Source organism: Rhineura floridana, chromosome 14, assembly GCF_030035675.1.
Source record: "Rhineura floridana isolate rRhiFlo1 chromosome 14, rRhiFlo1.hap2, whole genome shotgun sequence".
NCBI classification, from domain to species: Eukaryota; Metazoa; Chordata; class Lepidosauria; order Squamata; family Rhineuridae; genus Rhineura; species Rhineura floridana.
This window is the reverse complement of record NC_084493.1, coordinates 13,450,615-13,466,279: the sequence shown is the minus strand read 5'-3', so window position 1 is coordinate 13,466,279 and position 15,665 is coordinate 13,450,615. Positions and strand designations below refer to the sequence as shown.

The following is a 15,665-nucleotide window of genomic DNA, read 5'->3' as shown; positions in this document are numbered from 1 at the left end:
AGGACTGCTGTGGGAAATATGAATTGAGGATCATAGCCTTTAAATCTCATTCAAGCAGGCTTAGTGGCTGGAGCGGCAAGTGTTTAAAAATGCAATTAAAACATCTATGGGAGCACGTTAGATGGTTGAGGGTCTGACTCACCTTATGCTTATCTTGGAAGGCTTTTCAGAATTTGCACTAGATATTTCAGAAAACCTGTCTCAATGTTACAGCAATGCTTGGAACTTCTTAGCATGATGTATACAGAGGAGGGGGATGGTGGGGGATGTAATTCCATCTGAGGGCTCTGGTGACATTAAACTGCTTGAGCTTCACTTGAGTGGTCTGTGATATCGCTACTTAGATGGAATTTCAGCCTTATTCTGCAGAGTTGGCAGGAGACGTTGTGTGGCGTGGGTGCTATCCTTTGCTTTCTTTTTCATTCTTTCTTTTTTTTTGCTTGGCTCCCAGTCTGTTCCATCAGAACATTTACAATTTCCCTAAATCGCACAGAACTTTAAAAAAACAAAAACCACCACCCACCCATAGCTCAGTGCTTCAGATGTGAAAATTAATCTGCAACAGCTGACTGAGGCTGCAATCCTATGCACACTTAACTGGAAGGAGGAGGGATGAATCTGTCAATTTTGGTGTCTTTAAATTTTCATTTTTTCCAATCATAAGTTCAGTTCTCTACATTTCCACAACCACAGTTTGTGAATTTAAGTCCTCATGAAAATTCATCAGCATTTTAGCGCAGAGTTCTCTTAATATACACAATTTTGTAGGCAATTTCCCCTAATATGCACAATTTTGCAAAGCAGTTTCCCTGATATAAGGCGTTAGTGGTGGATTTATACTGGACCATCCATACATCATTCTACTTTATTAGTTATTCTGTGATGTTTCTCCAGTGTTACCAAATCACTGCAGTTTATTGTGCAACTAAAGTGGAACAAACAAAAAAACAAACCCACCCTGGAACATCTGTAGTATAAAAAGTTACAGGATTTCAGAAGGAAGTTATGAGACCTGCATGGGTTGCAAACAAAGCAGTATGTCTGCCCTGAAACTTTTGCAGGCGCAAACAATATTCAAAGTGGGGTCACGTATAACTGCCCCAATACCATCAGGAGCACAAATCATCATAAATGCAAAATAAAAAGGATGTCTAGAGGTTCTGGCATCATCTAACTTGTTCCTCCCTTCCCATTTTATTTACAATCTAGGCCAGGGGTTCCCAAATTGTGGTCCATGAAGCACCAGTGGTCCATGAGCTTCATTCAGATGGTCCTCACATATCTGTGGTTGAAGGTGGGACAAGGCACATCCATGACATTAAAAATTAATATTGATTTTTAATTGTTTTATTGATTATATATTGTATTTTATTGTATTACAACTTAAATTCATAGAATAAGAAATAAAAGAATCAAGAAAAATGCAGTTAATCACAATGTGTCTAGCACAGTACATTATAATTGCCACAACAGGGGGGGAAATCATTAAATGGTATGTTAAGACCCTCAGCTGTCTGTGGGGGGAAAAGTTTGGAAACCACTTATATCAGCTGATGAAGAGTTCTGGAGAACTTGAAAGCTTGCACATTGTGCACTATTTGGGTTGGCCTAATAAAGCCCTAATGCGGATTTTGGCATTTTTCTTATGGGCCAGTATGGTTACCTTTGATTTTGTGTTGTTTGTTGCAGTGCAATCTTTCAAGGAGATACAAATGTTTAGGATATGGGGCTGTGGTATCCAACATTAGTCAGAGTGAACCCACTGAAATTATGGGACATGACTAACTCAGATCCATTAATTTCAATAGGTCTACTCAGAGTAAAACTTAGTTGGATACAAGCCATAGCCTCCAGTTTGCAAATTGGTGGCATCATTACAAAGGAGAAATTCTTTCTGTTTAAGCAAAAACACAGAGCAGGTTAAAGAATCTCTTAAGTTCAAACATTTTTAGAAATAGAGGTTGTATAGCAGAAACGTTCCTAAATCACAAGACAAAAGCGAAATGTATTGGAAGAACCATATATAGTAACTACTGGATTGTTTATGAATGAATAAGCCATTAATTACTCTTAAACAGATGACATCAACTTTTAAACACACATTGTAAAAATACATAGCCTTCCCCTCACAGTCTCACTTCAGAGCATATCTGTAGAAGTGGAGACTGCTATAAGTCTGCTCACTAATACCCAGCAACAAGTCTTATACATATTTTATTTGGCATTTTTCAAAAGAAAAAAGTGTTTGTCTTTGGGATTTTTTCAGCCTAAGGGAGAATCCCAGCATTCATATTACTAGCATCAGCCCTGACATGGTGTGTCACCATCAAGGGAGTAGTCATCCAAGGTCTCAAGGGGTCTTTGACCCTTTACTTTTTTGGGAGCAGGGTCCCAGCAGGATCTCCAGCATCCTACGAGCCAATCAGCATGAAAGCGGAGACTGTTAGACGCTGAGAAGAGTCTTCTAACATGCTTCCTTGTCCTTTCCTGCTGATTGGAGCCAATTAGAGATAAAGGAGTCAGCCACCGAGAAGACTCTTTTCAATAGTAAACACTCTCCCCTTTCATGCTGATTGGCTCCTAGGGACATCTGTTGTTGTGGGAGAAGGCATTAACAAGGATCTTATTCTCAACCAAGCAGCAACAAAGGGGAGAGGGCGCATGGCTGTGACTATCATGAGAGGACCCTGAACTTCTTAATTTGCCACTGCATTACTATAAACATAGGAAGTTGCTTTATACAGAGTCAGACCATTGCTCCATCTAGCTTAGTATTGTCTACACTGTGTGGCAGCAGCTCTCCAGAGTTGCAAGCTGGGCTCTCTACCAGCCTTACTTGGAGATGCCAGGGATTCAGCCAGGGACCTTCTGCAGATACAGCAGATGCTCTGCCACTGAGCTATGGCCCTTCCTCAAAGCAAGGGGAAAAGAACAAGAAAAAGGGGAAATGCTTTTGCTTAGCAAGCAGGCTGAAGAAGAGGTCTGGTGAACTTTGGAAGTTTGCTCATTACTTTGTGATGCTTCCGTTGGTTCTAAAAAAGCTATTACACTACTGTTCTTTTTGGATTTTTTTCCCTGATAGACCAATGCAGCTGCCTGCAACGTTTGTCAAATTCTAGTAATTCATATGGTGATTATGATGTTGTTAACACAGTAAGTACAGCTATCATAATGTATGAGCACATTCCTGTTTCTTTTGGAAAGGGCTTTGGCATGTTTGAATCCACCGTTTAGGTGGATTTTACAGAGTGAGCTTATAACTTAATAGTTACCATTGGCAGACTTAAATTCAAATTGGAAACTATTCCTGAGAGTGGTAAAGGTTAGGTTACTGACCTCCGTAGAGGACCCTGTGCGAATGCTTTTTAGAACAGTTCTAGAAATGGCTGTAAAGCAAATTATGTTTATTCAAAATTCAATAGTAATGTTTTAAAAAGAAATGGCTTTCAGAACAGGATAATTTATTTATTTATTACATTTATATACCGTCCCATAGCCGAAGCTCTCTGGGTGGTTTACAGTAAACTGATAAAATTTTTATCTGGTAGTTCAAAATCAGTCAGAAATTATTTTCCAATGATTATATATATATATAAATATTTGTTTTCAGTCTCAGACTTGAGTTCATAGTTCCTTCACACAAAAATCCAATCCTGGCTTCTCCCAGCTAGCTTGCTTCATTTGTTTCAGCACAGACCAAATCGTGTTGTGCAGCCTTATTATTTATTAATTTTGTTAGTTGCATTTCTTCACAAATAGCCTTCACCAACCTGGCGCTCTTCAGACATTTTGGACTACAACTCCCATCAACCCAGCTTCCCTAGGATTTTTAGCCTTACTAGAGACGAAGCTTGCTGTGATGTTCTGGTCCAATGCCAGATCCCACAGAGGAAGCAACAAGCCTAGGATGGAAGTGAGGATGAAAGCTTCTAGGACCATGGAGAGCTCAAAGTGAGCAACTTGCTCCAGCAAGGGTTGTGGATGCAGGCTGAGGCAGGGTTGTGGATGCAGACTACCTCCTCCAGGCTCATTCCATTGTTAAGAACTTAAAAGCCTCAAAGGGCCAACCCTCTGGCACTCCTTCTCCCTTTCATAGCCTCCCTCCTGCTGCGCTGCTGGACTAGTGACGTGCAGTGGGAGGTATCTGGTTCTTCAGGCTCAAGTGCCCACGAGAGTCCAGGGCTCTGGCCCTATAGGCCCTGGGAATCTGAGAGGTCCCTCTGGGAGCTCCTGTCCAACAGCCTCAGGTGCAATGGTCTCCCTATCATCAGCTGTCAGCGCTGAGCCCTGATCCTGACCCAGCCTCCCACCTGGTGCCTCTGCAGACTGCGACTCTGTGTCCAGATCACTGCGGGATACAGGGGTCATGACGGTTGCTTCTAGACAACCAGCTTCTTGGGCATTCATTCTGATTTGTTCGCGGGGGGGGGGGTTAGACAATGTTGTGTCAAGTAAATATTGTCCCATACTTTCCAGTGCATTCTTCCTCCACTTTTCTTATCACAAAAAGTCTGCTCTCTGGGGAAAGTGGGTTGTTGTGCAAAACCTCCAAATCAACTTTACTTGTGCATCCTGAATTTGCCAGTATGTAATTGAATCCCACCAGAAAATAGCGATGGTCAGGATGTGAGCCTCCCCCCCAAAGTTCCTTTGTACTCATTAGGGGGAACATCTCAGTAAACCTGCTTATGATCACAGGTATAACTAACTGCACCTGAATGAGCCCGGAGATTGATGGTCAGCTGTCAACACAAAAGAGTTTCACCTAAGCCTCCTCCCACATATCAGCCCTAGCACCTTATTTATCTATACATTACATTTACATCCCACTTTTCCTCCAAAGAGCTCAAGCTGGCATACATGGTCCCTTCCCCCCTCCCCAGGGCTGTGGAGTCGGAGTTGTGGAGTCAGAGTCGGAAGCAATTTTGGGTGGAGTCGGAGTCGGAAGCAATTTTGGGTGGAGTCAGAGTTGGAGTCGGTAGAAATGTACTGACTCTGGCTTCAAAATAAAATTAATATTTTAATATTAATATTTTAATATAAATTAAAATCCCTCTTCTCCCAGGCACTTTGGCATGTGTTTTTAAATTGTTTTAAATTTTTTAAATTGTGTTTTAAATTGTTTTTAAAAGATGTGTTTTAAATTTGTATATTTGTTTTTAATGTTTTTAGTTGCTGTAAACTGCCCAGAGAGCTTCAGCTATGGGGCAGTATACAAATACAATAAATAAATAAAATATACATTTGCCATTTATGAAGGAGTCGGAGTCGGACAGTAGAAAAATAGAGGAGTCGGAGTGGGAGTCAAAGGTTTGACGTACCGACTCCACAGCCCTGCGCCTCCCCTAATTTTATCCTCACTACCATCCGGTGCGGTAGATTAGGCACAGAGAGGGCCTGGCTTTACCGTGACTTTACTGGCTGAACGGAGATTTGGCTCTGGGGTTCTCCAGCCCAGCGGCAGAGCATCTGTCTTGCATGCAGAGCTCCCAGGTTCAATCCCCGGCATCTCCAGGCAGGGCTGGGAGAGAACCTGTCTCGAATCCTGGAAAGCGGCTGCCAGTCAGTGTAGACAATCCCCGAACTACACCGACCAATGGTCTGACTCTGTGTAAGGCAGCTTCCGACCGCACTCTCACCACGATGCCAGCACTCTTCTCCACCTCGGCCCCAGGTTTCCCCACCCTTCGAAAACTAGCGCAGTCCGATCCTATGGATGCTGCTTCCGAAGTTACATCCTACAGTGCTCCATGGAGTTTACTCCGTACCGCTAAGTCTCCGCACTTCACTGAACCTGAGGTCCGAACCTCGTGGGACATCGCGGCAGGCTTCCTTCCCGAGCCCAAAGACGCGCAGGATCGCGCGCCGGGCAGCGGGGGCACGACGGCAGCCGCTGCCTTGATTGGACGCCTTGCGCGCCGGCCCGCCCCCCTCTCCCGCCCGAGAAACTGCAGCCGCCGCCGCGCCTCACTCTCCGCCCGCCCTGCCAGTGAGTGGGAGGCGGCTGTGGGCAAAAGGCAGGTGGGACGCCGAGCGGCCGCTGCTCCAGAGCGGGGACTCCGGAGGCGAGGCGAGCGGCGCGCGCGTCCCCCGGGCTCCGGTTGAGTTCGCCCGCTGGCCCTTTGCCGTCGCTCACGCACCCCAGCGGGCTGTGCTCGGTGCCTTCCCCGCTCGAGCGAGGCGCTTATGTAAAAGACCCCACGGCAGTGCGAGAGGGAGGCTGCGCGTGTGGGTGCGCGCCGCGCAAGGGCCGGCGAGAAGCCGCCGCCGCCGCAGCTCGGAAGTCCCCGCAGAGGACCTTCCTCCGTCGCCCACCCCCTACCGGAGCTGCGGAGGGACTTCTCTCCGGGGCAGCCGCATGTGCGAAGTCGGGACGCGCCCTCCGCTCCCCGCCGGCGACCGAGGTGGCGGCGGCGAGACCCCCCCGGCTAGCGCCCTGTCGCCGCCGGGCTGCGCGGCCGGCGAGAAGTGCCGCGAGATGGGGTGAGTGGGGGAGCCGGGGGGTGCGTATGGGCTGGAGGGCGCGAGCGAGCGGGAAGAGTCGGAGTCGGTGGGAGGCGGCGGGGGGTCCTCGTGGAGGAGGGGCTGGAACTGGGGCGCGCTCCCTGGCCCGTCCGCCTCCCCCTCGCCCGCTTGCTCCTCCCGCGCGGGCTTCGTGGGCGCTCGCCCCTCTTGCGCGCGCCTTTTCCTTCTGGGGGCACTCCTGGCGGGGCTGTTTGAGAGCTGCGCTGCGCCCCTCTTCCGTTTTCTCGGGAGGGCGTCCCGTGGAGTTAAGTAGGAGTTGGCCGCAGTCTTCAGCCTTTTCAGGCCCGGGATCCCCCCCCCCCCGTCGCCTAAACATGCCATTTGGGGAGCCATGTCTCAGTTTCTTCTGTATAGGGTAGAAAATGCTGTTGTTGCCACCCACCTTAAATCAAGGCGTGACCCCCAAGTTGAAGACCAATGATGAGTCAGACGACCCTAGCATCAACATGTCTGGTGCGTGCCCACCTAGGGTAAGACCTCTTGCCCACCCTGCAGGTCAAGAGCTTGCCTAAGGATTGCTGCCTCCAAGGCTGGGTGCATGTGAGATTTAGAGATCTAGGCTGTAATCGAGGAACCTTGTGCCCCTCTGGATGACGGTGGACTGCAACTCCCATGTTCGGGACCATTTGGCCATGCTGATGGGAGTTGGAACCCAATAAGGTAAGGAGGGCCACAGGTTCCTCCACCCCTGCGTTGGGGAGTAAGCCTCATTGAAAACACTGGGTTTACTTCTGAGTAAATACGTATAGGCTTGGGCTTGTGCCCGTACAGTTTTGTACCCCTCACAGGAAGTATGCAGAGAAGTTCGGTCTCTGTCCCTTTGTCATGCAACTTGATTCTATCCATATTATGTCAGACGTAACAGTCTCAGACTGCAGCAGGGCTTACTTTCAGGTCCTAGACTTCGGCAGGGCTTACTTTCAAGACTCAAGTGACTGTGTGGGCATTTCGATTAAAAGTATAATTGTTGCCATCAGATTCAGATCCTTTATTGGTGTCAGGGTCAAGCCATACAGGGACTGTCAATTCTATGCTGATTTCTACTGTTCGTAATGACAGTGTTTTGAAAGTTCCTAAAATCTGGGCGTTCTGTAAGGATAAAAATCTGAGACAAGCCCTGCCCCCAGGGATACAGATGGGAAGGAAACAAGTCCAAACAGCACATCTACTTGGCAGGACTGATGCAGGTGGCAATGGCACCCCCCTTGCTAATTAGTACCTCATTTTTGCAACACATTTCCCATACTTTCCAATCTAACACTGCAGCACTAACACTGACATCTTATATACACTGACCCTGAGAGTAAGGCCTGCTGAACCTCCTCTTAGAGGGCATGTATAGAATTGTGATGTGAGGCTACAATCGTTTGCATACCTAGCTGGAATAAACGTCACTGAACATGACTTCTGAATAAACATGGATAGGGTTGGGCTGTGCTATGGAGAAAGGTGCCATATGGATGAATTTCTTTTGACAGATAAAGTTTGGGCAGGCTCCCAAGAGGCTGTGCTCTGCAGTTCAGGAGATGCACTTCCAGAATCTCTTGCAACATGGAAAAAGATGCTGGTGCATGTGTGCAACTGTGTGCGAGCCAAGAGATGAAATCCCAGTGGGATGGGAAAGACCCATGGCACAATGGCAGAGCGCCTGCGTTGTGCACAGAAGGTCCTAGGTTCAGTCCTGGCATCTCCAGGTAGGGCTGAGAATATTCCCTTTCTGAAATCGCTGGAGAGCTGCTGCCAGTCAGTGTAAACAGTATGGAGCTAGGTGGACCATTGGGCTTACTCAGTATAAGGCAGTTGCTTACATTTCTGTGCTCTAGGATCTATCCCTTGCAGTGTTGCTGCTGGACAACCTGCCAGGGTTGCCCAGCAATATTCTCTGCAACGTTGCGGAGAATCCAAGGGCAGTGCCTCTCAGGCTGCAGGCTGTTTCGTTGCCACCCAAAAAAATAAAAGTCTTGCTGCCCCAGCGGCTGCTTGGGTTGTCTGTAGGGCAAGGTATTGCTTGCTAATAAGTTTTGCAAAAGTTAGTAGCTCGCAGAAAACTTCAGTCAGCCTTCTTGCATGCACACGACCGTTTGGGTTGCGCTCATGATGGCTTGGAGGCTGGGGTGATGAACCACCACTCTTCCATTTTACCAAAGATGTTGCCGGGAGGTGACTTCCCCTCACTGTGCCGGGCAGACAGGAGAGCTGCCTTTTGCAAGTCTGCATTGCATGTACCATTTTGTTGGGCTGTGTGTATCCAGTGCTGAAACTTGCCTGTCAAATGGTAACTGTTTTGACCGGCAGGCGCTAATCAATCTGACTTGCGGTCTGATCATGAACTCTTATTTACCTGCAAGTAAACTCTGATGATTTCTATTGAACTACCCCTCAACTAAGCATGTTGAGGACAAATGCTTTCTATGGAAACATGCTAGCAACACCTTGAATTTTAGTACTGGGGAGTGAGATGTGTTGTGACTGTTGGGTTAAAAGGCAACCAACAGTCAAACTTTCCCCCCTCCCCTCCCAAATATAAACATCTGCATTTTGGGTTATAGACTGGCTTGCCAACTTTTTAATAGGTTACTGTGGCTGTGCCTTTAAAAGCAAGCGGATGTACAGCCATTGGCAATTGAAGTTTTCCATGGTGCAAGCATTAGCCATATTTAGACTTTGTGTGCATAATCCACCTGTGGAAGAGGTGTACAAACTGTATGTGTCGGCTCTGTGCACAAATATATTATCAGTGTATTGGGGTGAAATGAGACCACTGTGGATGGTACTAGTTTAAAAAATGCCAGAACAGGGCTGATCACTTGCTTATGACTGTTGACCAAGTAACTGTTAGAGGCATAGCTGCAAGGGGTTGGTTGAAGAGTTGGCCCCTCTAACAGTGATTTGCCCAAGGCTACCCAGTGCGCTGTTGGTATTACTTTCTGGTAAATAAATTGTGTCTTGCAGACAGTGTGGTGGTAGAGATGCCTGGCTTAAGCATTCAGCATAGTACAATATCCACAGCAGGTAGAGTTACCAGTGTGCCCTTGAGTCTGTGCCTTTGACAGCGACTTGATCTGCAGACACTTGTTAATGCTTATCTGCATGCCGTGAAAAGTTTTATTGCTTGGGTCCTGCAGACTTAGTTGCTTCGAAATGCATGGGAAATTCAGGTTGTTGCCTTGGTAAATTTACAACCCCAAGTGATCTATTTTTGGGGGGGAAGGGAGAGTTGGGAAATGTTAACCTTTTATAGAGCTAAGCTCTTTGGGTGAATAATAGCATTAGGGTATCTAGGGTAGGTCAGTAGAATCACTTGCCCTGGGCACAGCCGGGATAGGAGCAGAAATCTGGCATCGAAAGTCCTAGATTGACATGTATTAAAATGAGGTAACATTTTGTTTTCCACTTGAAATGATTACATGTGTTACCAAGTTAGTAAATAAAAAGCCAGACTTGAGATTAGTCAGAGACTTGGTGTGGGCAGCACGCTGGGCAGAGTGGTATTGTTGTTCATTGTCTCGGTGCTTGCAGCCTAACACAGTGCAGCACATTCAGTAGTTGAAGGAATTGAAAGGGAGGTAATTGAAAGTATGTGTGATTGATTTAGGATTTCTGCACCAGTATCCTTAAAAGTCTACTGTTGTTGCTAGTAATATTAAATATCCCAGCTTTCCTCCAAGAAGTTTAGAGTGGTGCACATGACTCCCCCACCATTTTATCCTCATAACAACCCTGTGAGGTAGGTTAGGTTGAGAAGTCACCCAGTGAGCTTCATAGCCTCCTCAGTCTTAGGGCAGAGACACAGTTATTGTTGTGCTGGTTCCAGTACGTCTCCACCTCTGTTTTCTGAAAAGGGGGGAACACGACACTACTTTGTATTATACTCTGTAAGCTTGTTGCAAATTTCAGAAGGCCCGGGGCTCTACTATGTAAACGAATTGCTGAATCTTTAAGAAAAGTTTGTACTAAGCTTGAAAATTGCACCTAATAGGTACCCATATAATACAGATTGGACTTTTAATCTTTGACAAGGCCAGTCAACTCCTGAGTGTCCCTGGACTTCTGTCTGGGGGCTGCAAAAACAACTACAGTAGACAGATAATAATAATAAAATTTTATTTGTGAGTCGCCTATCTGGCCAAATAAACGGCCACTCTAGGCGACGTACAATATCATGATAAAATACAATATAACCAGAAATATAATAATTAAAATTAAACAGCACTAAACAACATTAAAAACTGACCTATCCCTGGAGACCCCATAGGCCTGCCTGAATAGCCAGGTCTTTAAGGCCCGGCGGAAACCTGTCAGGGAGGGGGTGTGGCGAAGATCGAAAGGAAGGGAGTTCCAGAGGGTGGGGGCCACAATCGAAAATGCCCTCTCTCTGGTCCACACCAGCCTAGCTGTTTTAACTGATGGGACCAAGAGAAGGTCTTGTGTGGCTGATCTTGTCATGCGGCATAATTGGTGATGCTGGAGGCACTCCTTCAGATAAACTGGGCCGGAACCGTATAGGGTTTTAAAGGTCAATACCAACACCTTGAATTGGGCCCAGTAAACAACTGGTAACCAGTGTAGATCCACTAACACCGGGGTGATATGATCACGGCGACGGCTGTTCTTAATCAAGCGCACCGCCGCATTCTGTACCAGCTGTAATTTCCGGACCGTTTTCAAGGGTAACCCCACGTAGAGCGCATTACAGTAGTCTAAGCGAGAGGAGACCAGGGCATGTATCACCCGTGGGAGCAGATGGACAGGAAGGCAGGGTTGCAGCCTCCGTATCAGATGTAATTGATACCAAGCCGCCCGGCTCACTGCCGAGACCTGAGCCTCCATAGACAGCTGGGAGTCAAGAATGACCCCAAGGCTGCGGACCTGGTCTTTCAGGGGTAATCTTACCCCATTAAACATCAGGTCTATATCCCCCAACCTTCTCTTGTCCCCCACGAGCAACACCTTGGTCTTGTCGGGGTTCAGTTTCAGCCTATTCCTTCCCATCCATTCACTTATGGAATCCAGGCACTTGGACATGGTATCCACAGCCAACTCTGGTGAGGACTTAAACGAGAGATAGAGCTGAGTGTCATCTGCATATTGGTGACACTGCAGCCCGAATCTCCTGATGATGGCTCCCAGCGGCTTTACATAGATGTTGAATAGCATGGGGGAGAGGCTAGATCCCTGTGGCACTCCACAATTGAGAGGCCAATTGAGAGATCTGTAGCTGTTCTTGCTTGAGGCAAGTGAGGGTAGAGAAACAAGTACTGTTGTGCCAGTTCCAGTGCATCTCCACCTCTGTTTTCTGAAAACAGGGGCACTCAGTCAAACCTCATCCCTTTTTACTCTAAAACCTGGTCAGATCAGCTCCAATGCATTCTTTGTTATAAAATCAGCTACAGACAGATTTTGCAACTGATTGGTAGATCAACCCGTTGCCCCTCCAGGTGTGGACAATGGAAGCGCTTTACTATAGGCTCAGGCGGAGACAGTGATTGGCCCAACACTTTGCTGTGGGTGGTCCTGAAAGGTCTTAAGTCAGCGGTGGGGAAGGAAGGTGTGTCTAGCCAAAGGCAGAGTCACTTAAAAACGCAGCCAGAAAAACCATTCTTACTGCCTCTGAAGTGACCAGTATGCCCACAGGCTTAGCCAGGTGCTATAGTCACTAACATCTCACTAGCTCTTACAGCAGTTGTTCCCTGCAGGGGTTAGTCCAGGGATAACGTCTGTTCTAACTGCTTTTCCTACGTATGTTTAAACTCCCAGCTGTTTTTGTACTGGGAGTCTGTCTTAGGCACCAGGTGATTAGTTCTGACTTTAAATCAAAGGACAAAAGTCAAGGGCAACAGTATAAATCTGGCAGTTAAGAGATTTCCACGTTCTCCCTGATAAAGAGGAGATATTGGCTGTTGTGGGTCTTTGACAGGAGTTATGTAAAGGAAGGTGTGAAGTGAGTGACTAGTTAAGGCCACAGCCTTGTTAAAAAGGGGGGGGCAGAAGCAGCATTATGCTTACAAAGCCTGTCAAAAGAGGAAAATTGGGTGCTGCCAACTGCCCCCAAAATGGGAATACCTTTTTCATAGTTTCATTTGTGTAGCTGCTTAATGTTAGGACTGTGGGTGGTTTTTAAAGTAGATCCACTGAAATTAATAGACGTTAGTTAATCATGTTCGTTAATTTCAATGGGTCTACCCGGAGGATAACTAACATTGGAACTAACTTTGTGTACTTCTTTTTGGAAAACAAAACAAAATTCAGTGATCTGGCAATCCAAATTCTGAGACAAGAAAGGAATATAAATCCTGTACAGATCATGCCAACTGGGGCAAATTACACAGTGCTTTTAATTATTTTTTTACTTCTCCCCCCCCCCCTTATTCCGATTTGAGATGGGCAAGAGGCAGTACAGTGCACTGAAAGTCCGCTCCCAACTGCTGGAAACCTTTGTGACTTCTGAGATCTGAGCAGGCATTGTTGATATACCTATAAGCACATCTCCATAGTCATAAGGACTGGAAATTGCTTTTTTTTAAAAAAAAAAATCCCCAGATCCTTAGGACTTTTGTTTCTATGCCCAGATTCTGAGCTTGTACAGCTTTTCTGCAGAGTAGTAGCATGCATGCTGTCTAGCTTACTGCTCAACTCTGAGCATAGAAAGCTGCCTTATACCAGGTGACATTTATTTTGTCTTTCACACTGCACTTTATTTTGTTATTCTGTCAATTTCTTACCTGGTAATTTGCACGTTGTATTTGATCTTTCACACGATGTACAAGCTAGTGCTGGGATTCTAGTGGAATATAGTGCAAGTTTAGCACAAATGTTTGTGATAAATGATAAAAGAAATATTCCGTTTGCAAGCTTGGGAACCCAGAAAATTGCAGGGTTTTTTCACTAGCTGCAGCCGTTCATGTGACAGGCATCCCAGCATGTAGTGCATTCCCGCCCTTTAGGCATGCACTTTTTTCTTGCCTGATGAAAAGTATTCCGGCGTAGGCGCGGGTAGCAAAAGCATTTCCCACACACACCCTTGTGTCTATACAACTATATATATGTGTGTCAGATGCTAAGGGAAGAGAGGTTGCATGGTGACAGAATGAGATCTTAGACCTCCTACAGTGGGGAACTACAATATGCAGGCGTATAATGGGTGAGGGACAAAAACAAGACATTGTTCATTACAGCCATGTGAAAGACAGTTGTGCAAAATGCCAGGGTATCAGCTGAAAAATCTACTGTTCCTTAACACAACAGGTACTGCAGTGTGAATGAATTTTAGAAATCGGGACAGAAGTGCTACCATTTTAATCCATTAAACTAACGCAATCAGCTCCATGTCTGAAAGCAGCCCCTAGTATTGTTTGCTGCGACTGGGTCTTAGGCAGGATTTCTCCTCATCGCCTGCTGCTTCATCCTTCTTGTGGGGTAGAGCTTTGCATGCAGAAGTATCTGAGGTTCAATCCACGGCATCTCTTGTTCAGTGAACTCGGGCAGCAGCTGAGACAAGTAATCAGATCCTGGAAGGTGGGTAGATAATCAGATCCTGGTATAAGTCAGCATCCTGTGCTCCAAACTTGAGATGCCAGGGGTTGAATCTTGGACTTTCTGCATGCACACCATACCCTCTCCTGCTGAGCAGCGTTCCCTCCTAAAAGCAATAGGGAAGGGCCATAGCTCAGTGGGAGGGCATCTGCCTTGTGTACAGAAGGTCCCAAATTCAATTCCTGGCATCTCCATGTAGGGCTGGGGGAGAAACCTGTTCGCAGCCCTGCTGCTGCTGCCAGTCAGTGTAGACAATATTGAGCTAGATGGACCAATTAGTCGGACGCTATTTATACTTTCTGTGCTCTTATACTGTGCCGAGTGCCTCCCAAAAGAAACAGGATTGCCATGCCCGGTGGCAATGAGAGCTTCTGTGTCCATAGAATCACTGTGAATTTCTTTGAAGAGTAGTTTTGTATTCTCAAAAGTACATTGACCAGTTTTTTAGATTACTAATCCTATTTACTTCAGTACAATTATTTTAGAGTATCTTATTTTAAGATTGTAGCCTAAGATGCCTTTGATCATTAACTTGAAAATGGAAATGGACTGCTTTCAAGTCGATTCCGACTTATGGCGACCCTTTAGGGTTTTCATGGTAAGCGGTATTCAGAGGGGGTTTACCATTGCCTTCCTCTGAGGCTGAGAGGCAGTGACTGGCCCAAGGTCACCCAGTGAGCTTCATGGCTGTGTGGGGATTGCAAGCTAAAATGTATGGTAGAAAATTGTTAGGCTTTTTCAGCAGTAAGCATATGAATGGAAAGTAGCTTTTGATGTGCACAAGCAATTAAAACGTGGGTTCTTATTAGGCAAAAAGCCTTCCATGATATTGATATTAAGCCGAATGAATGTGATTTTGCTCAAGGTTGGCAGACATCCTTTAAAAAACCAAACGACTACCAACCCCTTTTCATGAGTAGAATTGCTAAAAATTACTTGACAAAATGTAAATGTGAAATGTCACGAGGTAACAAGTCCTTTCAAGTATTTGAAGTGACTTTAAAGCTAGGGATTTATTTCCAGCTTTAAATTTGCAATAGCAAAAGTGCATTTTTTTTTTATATTTAGCCTGTTTATAGGAAGACGTTTTGCCTGCTTAAGGGGCCAGATTTAGGCTTTGCATCTCTCTTTTGGTTCTGAGTATTTTTAACTTGAGAGTTTCTTAGAAACGTTATGAACCAAAAATCTCACTTACTTGGAAGCAAGTTCCACTTAAATCAGTATAATTTGCTTCCAAATAAATATGCTGGAGATGGATATGCTGTTTAGTCTTTATTAGCTTGATGATGCTGGGCTTCATACTGCTGTTCATTTTTGGGGGGGTGTTGTACACCAAAGTTTTTTTTGATCATACACCAAAAAAGGTAAAGGGTGAGCATGACCAACAAGTATGTAAACAAGCTTACTCTGCAAGAACACTAATCAGAGAGATGAGATTGCCTATGACTCCCTGTGGAGCTTATACCTGGGGAATCTAGGTTTGTTGCTAAAGCAACTCTTAAACATGGACATGGAAACAAATGGATGCACTCATCCTGCCCCCAAATGTTGCCATCCTGTTTGCGGTCTGTGAACTAGGAGAAGCGAGTTGGGATTAGGCATTTGAC

General features: G+C 45.8%; 1 protein-coding gene across 1 annotated transcript in view; it reads left to right on the top strand.

Annotated features, from left to right (window-relative positions):
- The first annotated feature begins 5,907 nt into the window (after positions 1 to 5,907).
- The window catches only part of HOMER2 (homer scaffold protein 2), an 83,962-nt gene continuing 74,204 nt past the window's right edge, over positions 5,908 to 15,665 (top strand). Inside the window, exon 1 of the mRNA XM_061595726.1 lies at positions 5,908 to 6,483. Coding sequence (XP_061451710.1) covers positions 6,359 to 6,483 — 125 coding nt within the window. The 5' untranslated portion in view covers positions 5,908 to 6,358. The remainder of the gene's footprint in view (positions 6,484 to 15,665) is intronic.